We start from the raw sequence: 24,708 nt of genomic DNA, 5'->3' as shown, positions 1-24,708 counted from the left end.
ACTGGCGGAGCAGAGTGGAAATGCTGGACAAGACCAGGGCACCCACCCAGGAAGATGGAGGGGTGCTTTTTAGCCTTACCCAACCAGCTGTGCTTGGGATGCTGGAGCGTGGGTGGTGCGGGCCCCTGTAGGGGAGCCTACTGTAACCCAAATGCTGCTGGTTTTACCATCAGGTCACTGCGACCTGCGCAGTCTTCTGCAGCACCAGGGAACTCGAGTGCTCCCCAATCGTTAGCACCAGAGGAGCTGCACCTGTGCTACTGCAGCAATGGGAAAGCGCCACCCCAGCCTCGGGACAGATGCGGCCTTGGGAAGAGGGGATCGCCTCCTCCAGGAGTGGGGAAGCCAGCAATTGACATGGTGGAAATGGCATCTCCTTCCTGACCCAGGAGAAAGAGGCCCATGCATAGCACTGGGAGACCCAGGCTCCCTGGACCAGGTGGAGTGAGCGGCTATGCCAGAAAAAGGAGCTGGTTCTCCACCCTGGGGCACAGGGATGAAATCCAGAACTGACTCAACACCAGGCAGATTCTCCCCTCCTCCAAAGAGGCGGCCGGCTGGACTGAACAACCAGGAGTCCTGAATCCCAGGGCCTGAGTCCCTGCTGAGTTCAGTGCCTGGCTTCTTCCAGTCCAGGAGCCAGCTCCATTCCAGCAACCAGTGCCTGTCCCCGAGGCAGTGGGTCGTCATGTCCCATCGGTCCGTGACCATGCATGGTATAACCAGCCCTTCCCCCTTTCTCTGCCTCTCCCCCTCCCCCACACTTTCTGGCCACATGCATAGTAAAATAATGCGTCAAACATCCTAATCCCAACAATTTAAGGGATCACCCTTCCTCCCAGCCCAAGCCAGGCCACAGCTTTCCTTCCCTGGGGTGAGAACGGGCTGCACAAAGCACCTTCAAGCAGAGGATGGGCCAGTCTGGGCCACACTGGGGGTGAATTCCTGGGGGGCGGCCAGCTGAGCAGGGAATGTTGTTCAGGAACTGGGAATCCTGCCCCTTTCTTGCTGGCACAATGCTTCCTAATCATGCGAGGCCAGCCGCTGGATTAGAGCGATTTGCTTGTGGCGGATGATAAAATCCCTCCCTTTGCCTCTGCACTGCTGCGAAATCTACATCGGAGAGCATGAGGCGCAGGCGCGTCTCCTCTCCCCCCGCTGCCAAGATGAATGGAGGGAATTAATATGATTCAGGGATTCTCTGGCAGCTTCATTTCCAGCCCCAAAGGCCAGAGGCCTGGGGGTGGGGAGAGAGCCCAGGCACCGAGCTCTCTGGGGAGCTGCGTCAACAAGAGCCTCCCCCCGCACAGGTGCTGTCCCAGCTCTTCCCCGGTTTCACCTGGCCTGCCCCTGGTTGCCTGCAAAACTGGGGCAGGTTTCTGGATCCAGCCCCACGGAGCACACGCACCACAGTGGACTGGCAGGAGTGGAGGGAGCTATCCCAGTCCCCATGGCACCCCTGTCCTGCTGGGCTCCACAGCCAGAGGTGGGGTGCTCCATAGGTCACCCTGGCCTCACCACCCACCGCTGTTGCGGGAGGAACAGGCTGCAGTCACCCTGCTATGGGGGGAGGCAGAGCTGCAGAGACACCAGCCCTCCAGAGCAGCCTGACCCCGCTGGCTGCTGGGAACCCTAGTCTACACACGCCAGACCTTCATGGGCGGAGGGGGCCTGGGACAAGGGGGCCCCGAGGAATACAGCCACATGCTGAAGCCTTGAGCTGAACAGCGCCAGGACAAGGGGCTGGGCCGGGGGATTAGACAGAAACCGGCTTTATTGAGCCGGCTACAAAGCACCTGTCCGCTGGGTCTCACGGCGCCCAGTGCCTGGAAGGATGGGCTGGGCTCCCGCCGCCAGCCACAGGCAAGGCACTGGAGTAGCGGAGCATGACATCAGCCAGCCCCACGAACCCGGCACTGGTTGGCTTAGGCCCCCAGGCCGGCTGGAGAACTCCTTGCTGCTAGCACTGCGGCAGGCCCTTCCGGCTCACAGCTCGATGGCACTGAGGTAATCCTCGCTGTCCGAGGCCTGGAGGAAGCTGGGTGCGCAGGCGGGGCAGGGCAGCTCATGGAGTCTCTGCCCCAGCGCGAGGTCCGCAGGGGACAGCTCCTGGCCCTTGCACATGACGTAGAAGAAGTAGTGGAAGCTGGCGCCGTAGGTGGAGTGGCGCAGGGACCAGCCGTAGGCGGGCTGTGCGTAGTGGCGCTTGCGGAAGTGCGGCTGGGCAAAGGTGATGGAGATGAAACGGCCTCCCGGCCGCAAGACTCGGCTGACCTGGGAGGAAAAGGTGAAAGCGGACACGGTCAGCGCTCCCCCTGCACTGTGCAGGCTCCCCGCCCCAACAGCCAGCATGTGGGCAGGTTCTCCAAATCCCTGCCCTCCCCGCCAGCGCACCCCTCTGCCCTGGCAGCTGCTCCAGGAGTGTGCAGAGAAGGGGTCACGTCATGTCTCACCACAGAACCCGGCTAATGCAGAGAGCGGGGAGCCGAGCCCCAGTTTCAGGGCATCTGCTGCTCACCACAGGGGTCAGGAAGGAATCTCCTCCGTCCCACGGGCAGCACAGCTGGGCAGGAAAGGGCGCAGCAATGCCCGGTCCCCACTGAAAGGAGGGGCAGGGGGATGTTATGGGATCTGGCAGATTCCGGCTTCCACTGCGTGAGCTGGCGTTTGTCACCATCCGCCCCGGCTCCTCTGGCTGCCAAGAAACCATGAGCACTGCCTGGGTCTGGAGCTGCAGCTCCTGGAGCCCCTGAACCAGGAAGCCAGCTCCAGGCCAGTGCTATGACGGGGGTGTGTGGGGGGTGTTTCTCCTTTGTCTTTTCTCCGGAACTCTCGTGCATGCCCCAGCAGCACAGATGAGGGTACAGCTCCCCCCCCCCCATGAGTGACAGGACCCCATTCGCGCCCCTCCCCCAGGGCAATAGCCCCAGGATCCGCACAGGATCCCCCAAAGGCAGGAGCCTCCTCATTCCAAGCGGTTGTTTGCGCCGAGAGCCCCCGTCCCAGCCCCCCGCTGCGCTCGTCACGCCAGAACGTTCCCGCGCCGAGCTATAAAGCCCGGTGTCCAAGGTACGGGGTGTTTGAAGCAGAGAGGACTTGACCCTTTTAATCATCGTTTTCTCCTCACTAGAACTAAGCTCCTGCTAATAGGATGGAAAAGAACATCAATTTTCTTGCTTGGCTTTATCCAATGTCAAAGGCATTTGCGGCCAGCCCCGGCGTGCTCAGCATGCTAACGGCGCAGCTTGGTGCGAGCAGCCAGCGTCGGCGGCTTCCCTGCACTCTGCCGCACGGCTGCTCCCAGTGCAGCCTGATGGGAAGGGCACGGAGCAGAGCCGGGAACTCCCCCGCACTCGGCTGCCTGGGCCCCTGACAGGTGGGGACCGACCGTCCTTCATCTCTCATGACTCACGCTTTGCCAAAGGGCTACAGAGCCGAGGAGCTGCTGTTGCTGCGGTCCCTGCAAAATGCTGTGGGCGGGGTGGGACGCGCTGCAGCAAGCGGGCAGGGAAGGAGCATTCAAACAGGGCAGAATGGGATCTCTGTGGCAGGGCAGATGCCCTGGCAATACAGGGACAAGTGTCTGCCACGAACACCGTCCGTTTGTCCATCAGTTGATGCAGAGAGGAATCCAGAGCTGCTGCCACAGGCAACTCAGGGGCTATTAACCCTGAAAAATCAGCAGCTGGGTGTCCCATGGCCCCTGTGCTCTGATCCCCGAAGGAGGAAGCCGCAGTTGGTCCCTGGGAGATAAGAGCTGAGCAGGGCCCATTCAGGCCAGTCACAGCGTCATAGGGCAGGAGAGGAGGCAGGGAGAAGGGCCAGCCCTGGGCTTCCCAGGTCAGTGCTGTGAAAGATATTGCAACCACATGGCACAGCTTTGGGGATCACATTATATGAAGCTGATGTATCCCTGTGGCTGGGAACTGCATGCAGCTCTGGGGGCATTACCACGGCTTCTCCAGGAATTAAAAACAGCTGGGGTGATTTAAGGTGACTCGCTTAGGTTACAAACACCAGCAGAGAAGTACCACCCCTGGGGAGGCTGCTACATACTGGTTCAAAGTGGGTTTTCCAGAGAGCAACGGACAAGGAAAGGGCCGTGCGTATAAAAAGGCTGCATTCAAACTGACACGGGGGCTTCTGTTTTATTCAGCAAACAGACAGGACTTTCTGTGCCTGGGGAGCCCCAACCTTTGCGGAAGGGGTGGGAAAACTTTGCCCTGCTAGGGCCCCATAAGACGGCTGGGTGACCTCTCGCAGGTGCCAGCAGCCATAGAAGCACTTTGATGGGTGTCATGGTGTTTGCTGTGTAATGCTTTTACCTTACGGATAAAGGTGCTCGCTCAGAAGAGCTGTGGGGTAACTTGTACCTGCTGGCAACACCCCGGCCACAGCCCCCGCAGAGACAGCACGCACAGGGGTCGGCCCTTCTGCAGAGCGGCTTGCTGGGGATGTTGCAGTGCGCGGCAGGGGGCTGTGCAGCTTTAACACCCCCGCCTCCCGTCGGAAGGGAGGGGGACACGCAGAGGCACGTGACAACTGGAGACCCGAGACCTGGCTGGGAACTCCTGGAGTGGACCATGGCGGGGGGAGAGGGGAATACTGGGGCAGTCACCCTGAAACTGTGACAGGTGCTACTGGCCAGTCCAGCCCAGCCCTAGCAACACAAGTGAGGACTCGGGTCCCATTTGCTCAGCCACAGGGGTCTTGCCTGGCACTCTGGCCCACACACTGCCCCCCTGGCCGGCACACTCAAAGGCTTAAACAGAAATCAGCCCCCCTCTCCTGAGGGACCCCTCTGACCTGGGCCGAGAGGGGAGGCCAGGCTGCGTGGCAGTCAGTGCTGGACTGCTGCTGGTCCTGGGGCCCACAAGCCCCACCCTACCCATGCGGGGCAGTGGGAGGTTTGACAGGCAGGTTATTTCTGCCCCCCTCCCCTTCACGGTGACCGGCTGCCCCTGGCTGATGCCCAGAGACCCAGCCCCCAGCAAGGACTCAGCCCCTCACGCCTGAACGAGGCTCCCTCGATGGACGGGAGCCCCCGTCTGGGGCGAGCAGCCTCAGCCTAAGAACCCAGAACTAGGACAAGAGGGTCCATCATCTCTCCGCTGAGAGAGGCCATAAACCAGTGCCTGGGACCCAGACAGGCTGCTGCAGGGAGACACCACGCCCCCGGCCGGCCTACAGCCTGCGCCTCCTTCCCCGGGTGGGATGGGCCAGGAAAAGCCCCCGTGCCCAGAGGGGCTGACGCTGGAGCCCAGCCCCACAAGCACAAGGCAGCTGGTCACCAGCAGAGTGATCAGGCAAGAAGCACCCCCTGTCCCCCCACTTCTCCTCCCAGCAGCTGGGGAGAGAGATGTTTAAATGACCTGCCCTAGACAGACCCCAGAAGCAGAGAAGCACGAATGCCTGCCCCACGGGGAGGGGGGCACTCGGCAGGGGGAGAGGAGTCCGTGCACAGGGCTCTGCAGGAACGCATCTATGCATCCCCTCCACCCCAATCCCCCTTAGTGACGAGGGCAGCAAGCCCTGCCCCACAGGGGGATGATTCCAGCAGTGGGTAACAGGAGGCAAGGGCACGTTGAAGTCAGGCCCCGCAGGAGAGCTGCAAGGGCTCGGTACTACGCTGGCCTCCAGCGTGCCGGAGCAAGCTGAGGGGCCAATTTTCTGCCATGGAGACCTGAGGGCCGGGCCCTTTGACTCACCCTCAGCGCCGCACGGCGCAGGGATTCGGCAAGACCCCACGTGGCCTTCGCTGCCTCTTCCAAGAGAGCTGGAGTCGGGATTCTCCTCCTTCAAGGGCCGGGGCTGGGGGCAGGGCTGCACAGCCCAGGTCCAGCCCCAGGGAACGTCCCTACTCCAGGCCTGCGCCATGCAGAAAGCAGCCATGGGGAGGGGCCCAACTGGGACAAGACCAGAACACAGCCCAAGAGCTGGGAACCAGAGCTGCCCAAGCCCCACGAGCCCGGACCCACACAGCTGGGGAGACTAACCAGGCACTGGAAGAGCTAATCACAGCCCTTTGTGCTTCCATTTCACTGCCCAGGGGCAGCTGGGCCCGCCAGTCCCTACGCCCTCGCCACGTGAACAGCCCTGAAGGCTTTTGCTTTGCAGAAGGGCTGGGGTGCCCGGAGCCAGCTGCTGATGGCCTCACCCGGCCAGCAAAGAGCCGTGCTCAGCCAGCAGCAACTGGACCCCAGTGTGACCCCCGCCCCCAGACCCAGCTCCAGGCTACGGGCCTAGGAGAATCGGCCCTTCCCCCACAAGTGGGGCCCCTGCTCCCAGCCACCCCTTTCCCCAATTCTGCTCAGCGGCGGGTAGAAACGGCGCTTTGGAAGCCCCGATTTGCACAGGGCAGAGTTTCCAAGGCGGGTCTGGGTGCTGCAGGTCACTGCCAGTTTGATGAGTGGAACTGGCCCCTCGCCCCCCAGTTCCTGTTGCGTGGCAATGACAGGGGATTAGCAGCAGAGAGGAGGAGGAATCAGTGTCAAAGGGGCAAAGTACATTACAGAGCTTAGCAGAGGAGAAAGGCAATGAGCAAGAAGAGGAGCAGACATGCGGGATAACAGCCCCACCTGGCCAGGGCTTTCACCCCATACGGCTTCCATGGACAAGGGGCAGCCCTTTCTCAGCTGCTGCATTTCCCCCAACCCAAACCAGGGGGAATTCACCCGAAAAACACTGATGATGCACCAAGCCCTCCGCCGAGGCACTAGCCTGTCCCCAGCAGCTCCCACCCCTCAGCAGGCTGGGGCCAGCACCCTGGTTAAAACAGCTGCCAGTCACTCGATCGATCGCTGGAAGCGGGAAGCTGGCCAGGAGGGTTTACAGTCACAAGAGGCCAGTGCAGGAAGCAGGGGTCTCCACTGAGCCAGCTGCCAGCCGAGCAGCGCAAAAGGAAGCCGCACATCCAAACGGTGGGACGAGCGGCCCCCTGCACGGGCAAGGGAACTGCCAAGCAGGGCGGAGGCCAGCCTGGACCTTCTCACTGGAAGTCAGCCCATGCCGAGCACTCGGGCCGGCATGATCCAAGTGGCTGGGCTGGGATAGGGGAGCAGGAGAAAGTGCGTTACCATGATAAGAGGGGCCATGGCTGGGGAATCCAGTGGGGAAAGGGGGTAGAAGTGGGCGAGTGCTGGGATGAAGTGGGGAGGAGGAGGCAGCTGGAGTGAGGGAACAAGAGCAAAGGAAGAGGAAATATGCAGAACATCTCCTGTCCGCCCACGTCCGACAAGGGCTTGAAGGATGGCAGACCACAGCCAGGAGAGCCAACCGCTCAGGGTGGGGAGCAGGGCTACAGAGCGTGGGGGAGCCCCAGGTGGGGGTCAGGCCCACAGAGGCAGCAGGCACAACTGACAGAAGGCAACAGCCAGGGAAAGGCGAGAAGTGCTTGGAGACAAAACCGAAGGGACTTCCCCCACACCCCCGGGCAGCCACGGAGGTTCACTGTCTGGAGCCAGGCAACGTGGCCGACTCGCCCAGATCTGAACCGAGTGCCTCCAGGAGATCATCCCCCAGCAGTTGAGTGAACAGTGGGTTACATCAGCAACATTGCAACTGCCAGCCCGGATCAGGCTGGAAACCCGTCTAGTCTGTTCTTCTGCCTCCCAGAGGGGCATGAAACGTCCGGCCCAGATCCCCAAAGGTATCCAGGCAGCAATCTGGGCCTCTGTGCTTCCCATGGAAATATCCGGCTGCACCAGAAACAGTCACAGGATTTCAGGTTTGGTGCAAATTTCCTTACGCTGGGCTCCCAGCGCCAGGCCAAACCCAGCTATTTCCTCAGTACCCAGAGCTGCCTGGGTGGGGCAGGAGTGAGGGGTGGGGGTCCCTGCTGAGAGCAGGCTGCTGGGGAGGGAAGGGTCTGGACCCATCACACACCTGGTGGGATCCCGTCTCCTGCTGTGAAATCTCCAGTTAATAAAGGACTGATGGACGTTGCTAAGAGACGGTTTCACAGAACTCTTCTCAACCAGTAGCTGCTGCGGAGGCTCTGGGGAGATGGGCAAGGGGAGAAGCATCTGCTTCCAAGAGGACCCCAGGCTCCCTCCCCATCCCCTATAGTGCAGCAGGATCTGCTCACTCCCTGGCACAGCTCCCAGGGGCCGCTGGGCTCTCCAGCTGTGCGGGGTATGCTTCAAATCAGGCAGGGATTTACACGTGGGGAAGTGAGATACAGACTGAGGAGCAGAGCCTCCCCTGGCTGTGCCACTGCCCCCCAGCCCACAGCCTCCTCCCCTTCCAGCCCTGGCTTCCAACGTCCTTCAATCTCTACCCCCAATGCACACCCAGTTCTGCCCATTCCTCTCTCCCTTTTGGTGCCTGTCCCCCCCACCTTCTCCTTGCCCAGTGGGGAGCTGATGCCACTGGGGACCTTCACAAATCACAGGCTTCAACTGCAGGACTCTGAGTCCACAGATCTGCCACGAGCTAGGTGGATTCTGCAGCAGGAATGGAAACAGGGGAGGCGCTGCCATGGAGAGGAGAAGGTGCAGGGCAGGCAAGCCCTTGTGCACAAGCAGGGAAGGCAGGAAAGGCCAAGTGCATTTGTGAGCACAGGGGTCTACACATGTTCACACGTGTTGTGACGTGTTTCATACCCAGCCTGCAAAGCCATACGTGTGCGTGGCCTGTGGGCAGGTCTGTGCTCTCCCTCCCACAGCCATCGCCCTGTGTGCTCATGCAGCGCCAGGGTGCAGTGTGTATGCACACATCCCCCCGCGGGAACTGGGAATGGCTGGGGCGGCTGCCCGTAATCTTGTTAAAGCGAGAGCCCCGCGCTGCTCCCTAAGAGGATTGGAGCTGCCAGTTGGACAGTCAGGAGAGAGATTCTGCTCCGCATCAAGCAGAAGTTGGCATCCTAGGTTCCAGGTCAACGGTCCAGGCACAGCAACACCAGCAGGCGAGACCATGTGGGTCTGCTTAGAGGGAGGGCAGTGCCCCCCCGGCCAGCCCTGGGGCAGAGGGATTTGGATCCTTCGTTTCATAACAGCAGGGGGAGGAGGAAAGCAAACAGATGTGCAATGACAGTGCCACACCAGCCCTGCCCGCTGCCCTCCAGCCCTACGCCATTTCACTAGGGCCAGGGGCCATCTGGATCTAGCTTCCTTCACCCAGCCAGGCCAAATTCCACTGCCAGGAAGGGCAGGAGGGATGCCGGCCCACAATCCCCAGAGAGTCTCTGTCAAGTGGAGAGCGAGGCGGGTGCAATACTCATCCTCCAGCACGAGAAGAGCCAGCCAGCCTAGGGCAGCCCCCAAGTAACCTCAGTGGGGCTATGCTGGACTCTCGCTGGATACAAGGGCCTAGAAAGAGCCGCACCCAGGAGAGCTCACCCCAGAATCGCTGTAGGGACCAGACCCTGGCAGAGTGGCTGCAAACGAAGCTGGCGGCAGAGGGCTGCTCTGAACATCTCCACCGCTCACCGGGGAAGCACGGGCAGAAGCTCGTTTGGGAGAGCTGCAAAACGCAGCCAGGAGGGAAGGCGGCACAGAGGGGCCCACAGCCAGCAGAAGGGCAGGAAACACACAGCTAATGCGTCTGGGGAAAGGCAGCCCCTGCCTGAGATGATGGGAGCAGGCGAGGTCAAGAGAGGCTGTGGGAGGAGGAGGAGTTTGCAATGGGACAAGGCTGCACAAAGGCCATGGTCTCCCCCAGAGGAGTGGTGAGGGGACCGGCCCTACACAGCTCCAGGGAGACGCCACCTAAGCTCAGCCCAGGACCCCTCCCTCCGAAGGGTGCACACAGCCCCGGTCTCCAGCAACCCTCCCACCCCCAAAGTTGCTGCATCCAGTTCTAAGCCAGAGAGGCTGCAGGGAGTTCAGAGACCCAAAGCTGGAGGGACTGAGGTTGGAGCAAAGGTCAGAAGAGCTTAACTTGGTCAACTGACAGCTGCAGGCCCCACAGCAACACAAGTGGCCCTGGTCTGGTGGGGAACTGGGGGAGCAGCCTGCAGGCAAGTGAAGGGTAAACCAGAGAGCATGGGACCATTCGGGGCAATGGAGAAGCTAAAGCACCCGGCTGGTCAGGGAGCCCCATGGTTTGGGACAGTCAGAGCAAACTGGGCTGGAGGGAAAGAGCCTGCCCTGGGGAGAGGGGCTGGCTGGGACCACTGCTCCCACATCCCCCCTTCCCACAACTCCTCCCCCCCACACACACATCTCCTGATTCCCAGGGGGTAGACAGAGTTTGCAAGATCCTCTCCTAACCAGCAGAGCACAGAGTGGGGGTAGGCAAGGGGGGCATGTGGTGCCCCTGGAAAACTGCTTTGCTGAGCAACAGGGAGGCCTTAGGGCCTCTCCTCCCCACACAGCCTAACCAGCCTGAGGGTGATTGCTGCTGCCTCTGGGCCAGGCGGGGCAGGGAGCATCATGCTCATAGAGCTCCATGGGGAGACTGAGGTCCCCCCCTCTTTCCCAGCCCCACAGCTCCCCTCCTCTTGCAGGACAGGATGCAGCTCACTCTCGGGCCCCCCAATTCTTTGCACACTCCCCTTTTCTCCCAGAGGGCAGCAGCCAGTGCCCCAGATCTGCTTGAACCAGCCGCTTGATAGCCCAGTCGACAGCAGCTGTGGGCAGGGAAGGGAACTAGCACCCACAACTGCAAGGCCCCAGGCACGCTGCTCTGAGCCCCAGAGGGCCCCTGGGATCTCAAGACAGAAGCATGGGCAAACATGCAGGATTCCTGTCCCTATCCCCAGCCTTAGGGGGTGGGGATGGCAGGGGACTGTGACAGAGCCTGGGGGTCCCGGGGCTGTGACCTGGGCTGAGGGCAGTGGAAGGAAGCTCATGGTGCTCAGAGGAGTGATCGATCCTTGGTCTATTTGTGGCTGAGGCACATGGAAGCCTGCACATCAGCAGGGGGACAGACTCCCCCCCCCCCCCCATGCACTGCATGCTTAGCGACAGCCAGACAGTGCCTGCATGGGGGAGAGCAGGGGAAAGCCTCGGTGCAGGACAGGGGTGGGCTTGGGAGGGCATGGGGCTGTTTCAAGCTGAGCAGAAAGCCAGGGTCTTTCCCAACCCCCTGGTCCAGGGTGAGTCATCCATAGGAGCCCTGGCACTGGGCAAGTGCCCCATAGAGATAGCCTCACTGAGCAGAACAGCTGGGTAGCGGGGAGACCCTGGCGGGGGGGGGGGCAGGAGAGAGGGGAAAAAAATCAGCGAAAGTAAAAGGCCAAGCACAGGAGAGCAGGCGGGGGGAGGAGGAGTGCCAATGGACAGCAGGGCCTGGGACCAGGGATCCCCAGTGCCCCACCCCCCCATGAGCTGAATCTGGTTCCTGCTGTTGCAGCCACATCTCCCCCTAGCACCAATTAATAATGGCCTGGAGGCATCACCCATCCCCATGGTAACGTCACTGGCCTAGTCAATACTGACAAGGGTTTCCACGGGCAACCTGGAAAACAAGCCAGTCAGTTCTGCCTCCGCAAGGGGGTCCCCAGCTAATGAGATAGATCCAAGTGAGGGAATCACAGGGGGAGGGGACCTGGCTTCTAATACCTCCTGTTTCTGTCCCTAGTCCCCAGCTTCACTTCGATTTTATTTTTTGGGAGGGGGAGGGGGGCGCGGGCGCCTGGTCTACACTTAAACTGCTACCGGCATAGCCATCTCAGTCAGGGAGTGAAAAAACCACAGCCCCGATAGACATAGCCCCAGGGAAGATGCAGCCATGTCGACAGAAGAATTAGCTAATGTCACACAGGGAAGTGGTAGAAAATCTCCTCTCCGCAGACACTGTGTCTACACCAGGGCTAGGCCAACATCGGCTCCGTAGTGTAGACGACAGCCTGGCTTTACCCACCCATGCTGTATGGAGACCTGGCAGGAGTTCATCTCTGCCCTGCACCAGGGAGCGGATAGGAGTGAGGTAGACAGGAGGCATGGCTGGGTTGTTGGTTTGAATGAACGATCAGAGACAGTCAGTGTCTGCCTGGGAGATACAATGGAAGACCAAGGACCAGAGAGGAACGTCTAAGGATGCAGAACCAGCATGAGTGTAACTGGGAACAACAGATGGAGGTGCTCGGAGCAGGTAGTAAGAACTGGTTACCAGTGAGGCAGAGAGAGGAGATGCTGGATGCTCTGGGTGACAGGCGCAGGTAACACTGCAGCACGGACATGCATGTAAGCGTTACCTTTTCTGTCCTAACCTCAGCACCTGACACGCCGTGCTCCAGCGGACGAATATTTCTTTTGGCTCGCTGTGAAAAGGCTGCCCTGTGTCTCTGCAAAACATCTGCAGGTTGCATTTCTCCCAAAGGTGGAATGTCTTGCAGGAAGATCCACAATGAGAAACAGGGGTGCCAGCGATCCAGTATCAGGGTACTGAGGTGGTGGGGGCTCAGCACTACATGAGGCACCCACCTGGAGAGACCATGTATAGGCCAGAGGCAAGATCCCTGTGGATCAGTGCCACGGGCAGATGCCCCAACTGAGACCAGGGACCCACCGTGGGGACCCAAAGAATCTACAGCCTCAGTGGACAAAGGGTGGGAGGGGAAGTGAGGTACCCAGGGTCAGACGGCAGGTCAGGGGCAGAGGTGGGAGCAGAACCCAGGTCTCCAGAGCACCCATGCAGGGCCCTCCAACCCAGCCCAGGGCCCTTCCCTGGGTGGAGATTTCACAGCCAGGCTCCATCTTCCTGGCAGGGGCATCCCCCCCAAAACCCAACATCAAAGGGTGAGCGACTGAAACGATTTGCAGGCAGCAGGCTCTGCAGGCCACGTCACCATGGCAACCCTGATGAGTCATTGTACTGGGGAGGAAGGGGAAGAGGCATTTCACCCCCTTCACACACAAACTGCAGAGTTAACTCTTTCCAGGGAGAAAGTCCCAGCCACGGGGCCACACCCAGCGCTGCCGGCACCCATCAGTGCCAATCCCAGCCCTGGGCTCTCCCCACACCCAGCTTTGCTCATGCCTCTCAATCTTGACCCGCAGTCCCCTTACCCGCTTTTGCCTTCAGAGCGGAGATACCCAGCCTGACGTTTCGTACACTGTGGACCAACATCCCCGCCCCGCCAAGGAAAGGCCATCTCTGATGCCCTGGAAAGGAACACACGAGCATCTCCCCTCCCAAGACTCAGGATACAGCCCTGGGGCAGAGCGAGATCACCCGTGGCCAGAGGTCTCTGGGACAAGCCAGGGACCCGGCATCCACTCCAATGCCTCCCAGGAGATGAGGAGGAGATGAATGGTTGGCATGTGCCCCGGTGGCTGGCAGAGATGCTGGTCATGGAAGAGCTCTGTATGGCGAGTGTGGGTGGGGAGGAGTCATGAGCATCCCCTTTTGGGGAGAGACAGGTCCCCCAGACCCATAGATTGGAGCATAGAGCCCTGCTCTCTGGGCCAGACCCGAATGCCACTTGGCTCCCTGCTGGATAAAGGCCCAGGGCTGGGCCGACTTTGCCCCTGGCTTTGGAGCAGTCAGGCAGTTCTCATGGGGGGTGACAGGGATGCTCAGTCCCAGTTCTGTGACACATCCACATGGCATGTCCACACCTGGCAAGCTTCCACACGCAGGCCCCTTTACACCCAGGCTTACCTCCAGCAAGCTGCACTCTGGAAATAGAGCCTCTCCCTTCTCGGGCACCAGATGGCCCATTCCAACCAAGCCCAGCCCAGGGGCAGCCATTGCTGCCAGGTGCTTGCACGAGCCGGTGTCAGGGTCTCAGGCCAAGGGACACAATCCCACATCCCAGCTGGGCCCCTGCAGACCAGGCTCTGGGCCCCAAGGCAGGTACCACCCTGCCACAAGGGGATCAAAGTGGCTGAGAACAGCCCCCCTTTGCTGGGTCATCTAGTCTCCAAAGACCTCAGAGCCCTACCCACTCACCTCCCTCAGCACCTCATCCAGCAGCCCCACGGTGTCAGGCGACACATTCCAGGGGTCCGTCTCCCCCACCAGCATGGAATCCAGCGTGCCCTTCTCCAGTACCACGTCGAAGCTGCTGTCTGCGAAGGCCAAGTCCCGAGCATCCATCACCACCCACTGCATGCCCTGGCACTGGGCATAGCGGGCTCGCATGCTTGCGATGCACACCGGAGAGTAGTCGATATTGGTGATATCCGTGTAGCCCAACTGGAACAGGTGGTAGCTCAGGGCGCTGTTTCCACAGCCTGCAAGGGGGCACAGCGGAGGTTACACGCACACCCAGGCCAGCCGGCTCACGGAAATGGCGCAGCCTGCGCCTCACAGTCAGGACAATGGGGCCTAGGACACGTGTGATTTGGAAACGGACTAGAAACCCACACAGGGAGGCTGTCCTGGCTGAAGTGGGAGCAGGAGGGAGAGATGAACCCCGGGCAGTCAGCTGGAGCAAGTCTACAGAGGACCCCACTGAAGCAGATCCTGTAATGAGCTGGGGGGGGGGGGCAAATGGGGATGCAGTTGGGCTTCTTTGGGTAGCGGCATCCTAAGGTGCTGGAGTGTGGCAGCTGGGAGTCAGGGAGCCCCCAGAAGGGAGCTGCCCTCCTGAAGGTAGGAGGTGGATGTCAGCAGGGGGAGGAGCTGAGGCTGCAGTCCCCCATCCCCCTGCCAGGGCTGGGAGAGATACAGGAGGAGACTTCAGGTGAAACAGATGCCCAGGTGAGAGTCAGCCAAGGCAGATGGGGCCATGAACTGCAGGGGCGGGGCCATGGCCCCAAGCAGAGCCCTGGATGTTTCGCACCTGGGGAATCTGTCAAAGAAATGCAACTCATTACAAACAAGTTTGTAGCCATTCTGGAAGAAAAGTCAATTCCCCCAGGTGGGACCCTACATGGGACTATCTGCCTCAGTCTGCAGACAGCCTGAAAACCAGAGTCCCACAAAGGAGCCAGCTGCCCCACCCAGCTCAGTCAACTGTTAACTCTGGAACCTACAGATGACTATTCAAATGTCAGTGTTAACTGTTTCAGTGCCAGTCATTTTAGCAGCAAGATCCAGCTACTGCACTTTTCCTCTGTCAGTGGACACAGGGGCAGATCCTGGGGCCAGGGGGCTGCTGTTTGCTGGGGTGCGGGACTAGGAGCTCAAGCCTTGGTCACACAGTATCTCTGTACCTTGAAGTCTTTAAATCATGAGTTGAGGACTTCAATAACTCAGCCCTAGGTCAGGGGCCTATCAGAGGAGTGGGTGGATGGGGTTCTGTGGCCTGCATTGTGCAGGAGGTCGGACTAGATGATCATAATGGTCCCGTCTGACTTTAAAGTCTGTGAGTCTATGTTCAAGGGGGGGGGTGGGAAGTTGAGACCTTCCCCACTGCCCCCTCCCAGCTTCTCCCCGCCCGCAGATCGGTTAGACGATAACACGCATTCCCTGCTCCCCCCCCGAGAAGCTGGGGAGTGTGGAAGAGCCTGGCCTGACAGTGTCTCTCGTCACAGCCAATCCAACAAACTCTAGTGATTTCCCATCATTGCAGCTGGCACACACGGTCCGCTCTGCAGCAGGCTCTGGGCCTGGCTCCTTGCCCCCCCGCCCCCCCATGGCTCAAGCCCCCCCAACACACAGCGGAAGATACACAGAGCGCTCAGCCTGACAGGGCCCCAGCACGGGGTCTGGTCTCAAAGGCTGAACGACCCGCTTCCAACCTAACAGGGGCCAAGGTCCCCGCCACTAACGAGAAATCAGTCGTAATCTCCATTTTTGCAGGGCTCACCAAAATCGCCTGGGTGCCCCCTGCTGGCTCTGCAGCCGTCATTACACTCTTGTCCTCTCCAGAGCCACAGGCATGCCACACACATCCAGATCCCTTGCGGGGTCTCTGACCAGGACAGTCACAGGCCCAGCTCAAGGCCCTCCCGAGCCCCAAACCTCAATACTCCTCCCCTTCCCTGTCATCAGGATCGGCCTGGCTAGTTTCAGGCAGGTGTGGGCTAGGCACAGAGGAAAGAGGGGCCAGAAATTGGTGCTTGGACCATTTAAATCTTGACTAAGGCCTGGAGAACAGCAGTGCTGCCTAGGGGTCAACCCCAGCGGGACGCAGCTGGGCTCTCCAGTTCTGCTTTGTGATTCCAGGAGCCTCCAGCTCTGGGAGGGTGCAGCAGGGTGAAATTAGCTGAGAGACAAAGCAGCACTTCATGAACAGTTTGCAAATTCCATGTGAATTTCACACACACACACACACACACACACACACACACACACACACACACACACACACACACACACTGGACCTTGTGTTTTGAGTGTGGGCCCACATACACAGGGGTGCATGCCTGGGCACCCCCTCTCCCACGTACACACCCGCGTGGGGCAGGTGTGCCCGGCGCCCACGCAGAGCAGCCAAAAGGACCCAGGACTCTGCTCCATCCCACATAGCAATTGGGGATGCAGATCCCAGCCCGGCTGAACTCATTCTCCAGCCTGGCCAGCTTCACCATGGGCTAAAGGGCTTTGGCCAGGAACCCAGCACCAGGGAAGAGAGAGCAAGATTCTGCCCTGCCCCGCTCCAGGTCGGGCAGGTGAGAGAGTCCAGTTTGGGATTTACTGGGGCCAGCCCATGTCAGAGTGGTCTGGGGCAAGGAGCACACTCGGGGCAGCACAACCATCAGACCTGGATCGCTGGCTACAAGGAAGGGACCCAGCGACAGACCTTCACACCCAGGGCCAGATGCCAGCCATGCCCCGGGCTGCAGACACCAGCACTAGCAAGCTGGGTTGTGAGTGTACTACTCACAGTGCGATGGGGCCCGGGCAGGGAATGAAGGGCACCGCCCCCTGCAGGCCAGCATTATCCCTCACACACACCGGGTTGGGGTGCAGCACAGGGCAGCTCCCCCAGCAGCCCAGTGCCCCCCCAATGCCAGGCTGGGGTGCAGAGATGGGGCACCCCCAAGCGGCCCAGTTCTTTACAGGGTTTCTCTGGCAGCCGAGTCACAGCGCTGGCTCCAGCGAGCCTGGGGGTCCCTACGCCCCCCCCCTTTGAGCTGTGTGGGGACCCGACCTACCGGGGAGGGATGCAGCTGGGAAGCAGAGGGCCACTGGCCAGCGAGCAGATTACTGCAGCCTGGCACCATCTGGCAGGGCTTAACCGCGGGGGGAAGGGAAGGAGCATCTGTGATTGTAACACATGCGAGGCAGGGCAGGGAAGGGAACCGGCCATCCACACTCCCTAGGGAGCTCCCCAGCCAGCCCCACAGGGGTGTCATGGGTCGGGTGGGAGGGAGGGGGAGCGGATCCTGGCACTGCCCTGCAGTGAAGACAGCTGGGACAGCCGAGCCTTGGCCAAGCGCCCTCAGATCAGGGGCAGGGGAAGCTCCCAACCCAAACCTCATGCAGAGGTGGCAGCCAGGCCATCCCAGGTGTATCCCGGGGTCTCCCCCAATGCAGAACCACCACCACCACCCCTCCGCCCGCCCCAGACTGAGGTGAGACACTCCATTACCTGCTCCCAATGGAGCCTGGCCCTGCACATTCAGCCCCCTCCCCCGCACCAGGAACCTTGTCTACAGGCTTGGCCCCTGTCCCCACCCCACACCTATGGGCTCCCCTCCTGGCTCTCCAGAGCAGCCCTCAGGCCCGGGGGGATTTGGCTGCTATTAATCATGGATCGCATAGATTGATCCCCTAACAGGATCAGGAGATTAGACCTGGTTAATCCGAACCTGCTTGGAAACTCGGGGAAAACTCCAGATTAAGGCGGCACCAGGTTAAAAGCTGCAGCAGCAGCAGCCAGATCAGAGATGGATAAAGCACCAGGTGGAATTAAGTGACGCTTTGACTCCTCTCTGCCCTGCTAAATCCCCCAGACAGACAGGACTTCTCCTGCTGCCTGCTGGGGGATCTGGTTAATTCACGGGTGCTCAGGACAGCGAGGGGATAGGGGCAGGCTGGAGAGAGGCAGGAGGTGGTGGGCACTGTCCAGCCCCCAGCCCCACCCCAAAGTCTTTGCAAATCAAGACACAAACACACACCATGCAACTCACAGCAGGAGCGTGTTTGTGAGAACACAAGAACTGCCGCACGGGGTCAGACCATGGTCCATCTTGCCCTGCATCCTGCCTCCGTCCATATCCAGTATCAGAGCTGCAGGGGGAGTGCACAGAACAGGGCAATTATGGAGTGATCCACCCCATCTTCCCCTCCTGGCAGTCAGAGGTTTAGGGTTGCCCCGAGCATGGGGTGGCGTCCCTGACCACCTTGGCTCACTGCCATTGATGGACTGGACCTCCAGGAATTTATCTAGGTTTTTTTAACCCAATTATACTTTTGGCCTTCACAACACCCCACAGCAAGGAGTTCCACAGATGAATCATGCGTTGTGTGCATTAATTCCCCAGACAGAGGCACGGATTGGCCAAAATGGCAGGGTGGCGATGGGCACAGCAAGTTCCCCACTGTAGGGGAGGCCGTGTTCTCCTGCACTCAGACAGCGAGGCCAGAAGGGAATCATCTCTGCCCGCCCGCCCGCAGAGACGCCGGCCATCGAGTGCACCGAATGCACCACATCCAGCCCACCCACTCAGCTCTTCTAGACAGAGATGCCCAGTCTTGGTGTGAAGGCTTCCAGTGATGAAGAATCCCCATCCCCACCCCTGATTTCGCCACCAGGGCAGGCGGAGGAGGGAGGACGGGCCAGCGGTCTGGGCGCCAGCCAGGAACTTGGGAGGCCTAGGTTCTAGACCCTGCTCTTCCAGACTTCTTGTGCGACCCTGGACAAGTCGCAGCCTCTCTGCCTCGATTCCCCAGCTGCAATGAGGGGATAAAAGCACTGCCCGGCCTCACAGGGGTGACATGGGGGTAAATGTGCGATTGCGATGCCCCGTTACTACGGTCCCATAGAACGTGTTCTCTTATTCGCGCCCCTCGGTCCAGTCCAGTGATGCTGACACAACGTAAAGATCAGCACCAGCTCTCCCATGCTTTGGCGACAGCAGCAATGACACGCCTGAGCAGGTTCTGGATGCTTAGGGGCCATTTGGAAAGTAGTTGGCTCCCATTCTGCTGGGGGCTTTCGCACATCTCTCCTCCCCCCCCGTGCAACAGCCAGACTTGACATTTCAGCTCCTTCATTGCTGGCGACGCATTGACCCTCACGAACGAAGAGGCCCCTTTAACTGGAATCGGAAGCTGCAGCTCTGCTGATGCCAGTCAAAGCCAAGGGCTGCTGCCAGGGTCCGTCTGAGCCAGCACCGAGAACTGGACGTCCTGATGGTGCATCCTGGCCACAGGAACTGCGGGTCACCAGCGGTTTCCTCCAATTAGTGATGGTGCATTCTTGCTTCTCAGCTCCTCAAAAGCCAACTGTGCGTTCGTATCTTCCCCTGAACACTGCGGCGTTCGGTCTAGATGTGAGACACAGGCCAGGCTGCTTCCCTCAGGGTGTGTCTACACTGCAATGAAACACCAACCGCTGGCCCGTGGCAGCTGACTCGGGCTGGGATTGCCAACCTATAAAACTGCAGGGCAGGCATTTGGGCGTGGGCAGAAGCCCGGGCTCCCGGGCCCCACGCGGTGGGAGGATCCCAGAGCCCAGACTCCAGCCCAAGCCTGAGCATCTACACTGCAATTTTATAGCCCCACGAGCCCGAGGCAGCGGACATGGGCTGGCCAGGGGTGTTTTACTGCAGTGTAGACATCCCTTCAAAGAATTTATTGCCAGCAATAAAAGGCACCGGCTACCACTCGGGATACCGCCCCTCAATCCTTCCCATTTGGACGGGAGACATCAGAAAATGCCTTGATTGTTACCGCACAGAAGCCTCTGGACGGGAAACCAACATTTACCCTTACCACCGCCTTGCTCTTCCGTAGCCCAGGTCACCCACAGATCTCAAAGCCCTTCCCAAAGGAGCTCAGCATCATGGTCCCCCTCCTCCCACCCCAGGGAAGAGTCACTGATGTGTCGCAACCCCTCGGGCCCATCTTCCATCCTGCCCCACCCCGGGGAGAGGGGAGGTTCCTGAAGCGCTGCCTGGTACGGTGGGATGGCCATATATAAAGCCAGACTGATCAGCGTCTCCAGGGACTCCCGCATAGCTCAGCGGGGCATTGGTCTGCACCAGACACCAGGGCTCTTGCAAGTGCAGGGCGGAGCCCCAAGGGAGCGCCCCGGCCCTGGGACTTCATCCAGAGAGGAAGGAGAAGACGATGGAAGTGGGCTGAGCGGGGAGCCACTATTTCCTACGGCCTCACCTCAAGCTGGCTACGTGCTGCTGGAGCACGGGGGTGGTGCGGTGCCTGCCCCACAGGAGAGATGAAAGGGCCCAGCAGACGGCCCGGTGCCTTTAAGGGAGAGAGAGAGAAGAGAGACCCTTGAAAAGGTCCAAGCCCCCGGCTGCTCGGGGTGGTGCTGGCCGCCTCTCCTGAGGGTGGAGGAGGAAGATGGTGGAAACTGCAGCAGATCCTGAGCATACTTGGGAGGGGGGGACAGACACAGGACAGACTGGCCTGGATAAGTGATCACAGGCTGCAATCCCAGCTAGGCTTGGGCTGAGTCAGCGCAAGGGCAGCCCGCAGAGCCCCGCTGCCAGGACCCACTCACACCCGGTGCCAGGCGCTGGTGCCGCAGCTTTAGCCCAGTGACGACACCCAGGGGCCGGAAGGGCAGGAAACTCCCCCTCCCACCCCCGACATTTCCGTTCCAAAGGCTGCGCCAGGCTGGACTCCACATGCCTTGGGCTAGCGAGGCGGAACCAGGACTCCTGGGTTCTCTCCCTGACTCTGCCCCAAACAACCTGCCTGAATTTGGGCAAGTCCATTTCCTCTCTGCCTCAGTTCCCCACATGGCCCTTGGCCCTTCTACAGGGGGAGGAGGAGAGCGTGAGCTCTTCTGGCCAAGTGAAGCCCCAGAGGAGAACAGAGGCGCGAGCGCTAAGTCCTCCTGGGTGCAGCACCCACCAGCACCCTGCTGGGAACCTCGGGCAGCAGCTCCCGGGCATCCCCGCCAAGCAGCACAGCTCTCGGGAGCAAGAGACAGGAGTGCAAAGGTCTCATTAGCAAAGCATGCTGGGAAAGAGCAGGGGGCTCTCCCCAGAGATGCTCCAGGTCAAGGGCCAGGCAGAGGGGGCAAAGGCCTGGCAAAGAAAATGAAGGGGGGCAGGGGAGAGGAGAGGGGCCAGAGACCGAGGAGGAGAAGCCGCCCAAGGTGACCAGCCCGGGGTCACAATCCCAGACACGCCCAGCAGAGCAATGGGTCCCCCGGCGTGGGTCCGCGGAGCAGCTCCCGGAAGGGCGTAGGGAGCCCCAACCCGCAGCGAGCCCAACGCCCACGCAGTGACCGAGGGGCTTGGCCCTGGGATGCGGCCCTGGCTCTAAGCCAGCTCCCAGGGCTGCCCCAGCCGGAGCGCTGCACTCGCCCGTAACAGGGCCCAGAAGTGAGCGGCTGGCGGCATGCAGCACCCACCCGCATGGCCACAGGCTAAAGGGCCATGCTGCCCCCTGGTGGAGCTCGGGAGGAATCGGCAGGTAGTGCACCTGCTACTTTCTAGAGGTTACTTCCGCAGATGGAAGTCAGTGGGCTCCAGTGCCGCCCCCCCCGCCCCCGCTGCCAAGGTCGCCCTGGAATAAGGGGGCCCTGGATGCCCTCCCAGACTGATACCTGCACACACAGGCTGCACCTCCATCATCCAGGGAATGGGGAGCTCAGGCAGCAGGCCAGAGGCCTGCTTCCCCCATAGCATCTTGCAGGGACAGGGGAATGAGGGGTGGGTGGCACATATGGACGTCCCCGTGGAGGGAGAAGCTATGCAAGCCAAGCTGGCACCTGACAGCCCCTTTGCTCCATAAACAAAATAGCTTCTTCCCTGGGAGGACAACCCGGCTCTAGCCCCAAACCTCTCAGCCTCCGCATCAGCAACGGGTGGGGCTGAACCAGAGCTGGGGCTGGCACGTCCGTGGCCGCACTCGCACTCACACCCACCAGCAGCAAGGGGTATTTCCTGGAGCACAGAGCAGGCTTATTAAGAGCCTACAGCGAATGACTAGCCAGAAGATCAGGGGCTCTGGAATATCCAGGGATGGGGAGAACACTCAGAATACACACACCCTTAGTCAGCTGCCTGGTGCCGTCTCAGGCCGTGTAGGAATATAGGGACACATTAGCCCTGGGTGAGCGATGGTTTTGAGTTGAGTTTGGATGTTAGCATGAGTGAGAGGCCCAATGCACGTGACCAAACAGAATGAAATCATGAGAAAGGAGGATGGATCGCCTTAAACACGTAGTGACCCTTTGGAATAGCCGCGTTACCAGGTTTAAGGTTTGGGCTAAGCCACAGGGATAAAGAAAACATGGTTGATTGGGCACCAGGCGCAGTCAACCATTGGTTAGAAATGCTCAGTGCAACAGTCGGGGAAAAAATATGGCAAAGTGAGAGAAGGGGAAAAACCCCGGAGAGCGGAACGCAGCCCTAAACTGCTTCAGCTAAGATCCAGCCACCAGCAAAGACATCGCTTGTTTGTCATAGTGTGTAGAGCGAGCTTTGCTAGGGGTTCTTTGTCAGAGCTTGTCCGTGCCACTCTATGGGAAGACGTCCCCCAGGCCTGATCCAGTTGGAGTATTCGGCCTATGCTTATCACTGCATTGTGGCTGGGTGTAGAATATAAGGGTGTTATCTGCCTATATTGATATTTTGGATGTAACCAATACCATGTGGCCTTTGGACTAAGAAAGGAATGCTTGTGTGGAAAACGAGTCCTGGTAAACCTATCAGGGACATTTCCAACAGGCTGCGGATCTCAGCAGCTAACCAGACTGGCTCTGGCTTGTGTTGCAGGGAGGAGTAGAGTGGGTAGGGGACATTCTCCTCTCCAAGTCAGTGCTGACCCCACTATTCCTCCTCATGAAGTTCACCACAACCCCTCGCAGAAGCAGCTAGTTACATCCCCAGACAGAGGGAAAGACAGAGCCACATTCTCCCGTGCCTGTTCTGCAGCACTGAGCCCCAGGGAGGCCACATTCAAGGATCACCAACTCACAGGGCTCTTCCCACACTGCACAGCCAGAGGCCATCCCCTCACAGCCCAGCCTTTCCCCACAGCTGCTGGGAGGGAAGCCGGGCGAAGCCTGCCATTGATCCTGTACCCCAAGGCCCTCGGTGCAGCTGCCTCCCATCACTGACACCAGCAGCTGCCCACCCTCCAGTATCTCCCCTTCCACACCTGGAAGTGCCCAGCACAGGGTAGAGATGTGCATGGGGTAAAGGAGGATGCTCTGCTCAGCCTCCCCCCACGACCCCAGTGTCACTGGATTTCTCTACTACAATGGTTAGCAATGAAACAGTTAACATCAACACTCAACATGTCATCAGTAGGCTTCAGAGATAACAACTCTGGGACAAGAGGAGGCAGGTCACGGGTCTCAGAGGTTTCCTTCCTAACAGCCAGCAGGCTCAGGTAGATGGGGCTACACCCCTGTCAGGTTCTCAAGGTTGCTTCTGGGTCTGACTTCACCCAGAACCGAGCTCAGCAGGGCGGGGGCCACTAGGCGCTACCTCAGTGTACAGGTGTCGCCCCCCAGGACCAGCTCCACCCCAGCCCTGTCACGGAGCATCACCTGCCGGGTCGCACTGGCTAGCATGTCAGCCCCTGCTCCTACGGGCCGCACTGTCGCTCTGCTCCACCTACATCAATCCCGCTCCTCCGCCAAGGGCCGGGGACATGCCAGAGCCTGACACGGTTAAAACATGTTTCACTCTCGTGGAGAAGGCAGGTCTGATCTGAGCCAAGTTACACCCGTGCCTCAGAGTCACAGGGCCCAGCACAACCCACGGGCCCAGCACTATCCGGGAACATGGCTCAGGCCCATCTTGAGCGGGCGCTAGATCCAGGTGCCCCCACTAAGGGAGCGTCTCCTAGGGCAGACAGGTCCCAAGGCGCCCCTAGAGGCTACAACCCACCGAGGGCATAAGCCCGAACATACTCGGGGAGGCACCCGTAGTAAAGGGGGGAGGCACAGTCGGGGCTTTGTTTATGGAGGACCTACAGTACCCGAAAACGCGGGGGGGGAGGGGAAGGAGGCGTCAGTCAAAACACGTGTCATCCCGCGCGGGGAGCGCCAGCACACGCCCACCGAGATCCAGGCCCCGGGGGAAGGGGTAAGACAGCCCGGGGCACCCCTAACTCAGCACCAGGCTCCAGCCCGCTGGAGGGAGGGGGAAGCCCCGGGGAGGCTCAGGGGGATCCCGAGGGGGTGTCACTTACCCAGCACCAGGATCCGGTCCCCCGGGCGCAGCTCCGCCTCCAGCTGCTCGCGAAAGCAGGAGAAGCCCCCAAACCACTCAGCCGGAGCAGCTCCTGCCTCCCGGTACCGGGAGTCCCAGAAGCACCGGTCCCGGTACCGGGCGTTAGAGTCCGGCAGCTGCAGACGGTCCATGCTGCCGGCGTCGGGGTCAGCGATGAACGAGCGACCGTGGCTGATCCGCCGCCGGCCGCGGGCGGAAGCTGAACCGGCCACCTCCCCGGCTCCACGTTTCCCCAACCACGTGGAACTTCCGGTCACCACATCCGGGCCGGGTTTGGTGCAACGCTGAAAAACAGTCCGGCCGGAAACCGACACTCCCGCCTAGGACAAGCCTTTGGGATTGAGACCCCCCACCCCGCCCCCGCGCGCTGGGGGGCCGCATCCGAGTCTCCCTGCCCGAGCCTGGCCCTGGAGCCCTCGGGGGCAGGAAGGGGGCGGGGATGTTCCGTGCTGCCCTCCCCCCCTTGCGTTATCACCATTCCCCCCCCGCCCTTCTGGTCTGGGTCCTCCCAGGCGCTACTTATCCCAGTCCCACCCCCGGA

At 60.4% G+C, this 24,708-nt stretch overlaps 1 protein-coding gene across 1 annotated transcript; it reads right to left on the bottom strand.

The window, feature by feature from the left end:
- Positions 1-464: 464 nt before the first annotated feature.
- Positions 465-24,414, bottom strand: EEF1AKMT4 (EEF1A lysine methyltransferase 4). Its single transcript, XM_067536559.1, has 3 exons — positions 24,127-24,414; positions 13,840-14,123; positions 465-2,274 (listed from the first exon to the last, which is right to left on the bottom strand). Exons 1-3 carry the CDS (start codon positions 24,296-24,298, stop codon positions 1,987-1,989), a joined length of 744 nt encoding a protein of 247 aa, XP_067392660.1. The 5' UTR covers positions 24,299-24,414; the 3' UTR covers positions 465-1,986.
- Between the last annotated feature and the right edge of the window lie 294 nt (positions 24,415-24,708).

Source organism: Emydura macquarii, unplaced genomic scaffold, assembly GCF_026122565.2.
Source record: "Emydura macquarii macquarii isolate MOO-44397 ecotype Brisbane River unplaced genomic scaffold, CSIRO-AGI_Emac_v2 contig_3603, whole genome shotgun sequence".
NCBI lineage: Eukaryota > Metazoa > Chordata > Testudines > Chelidae > Emydura > Emydura macquarii.
This window is presented reverse-complemented; position numbering and strand designations above follow the sequence as displayed.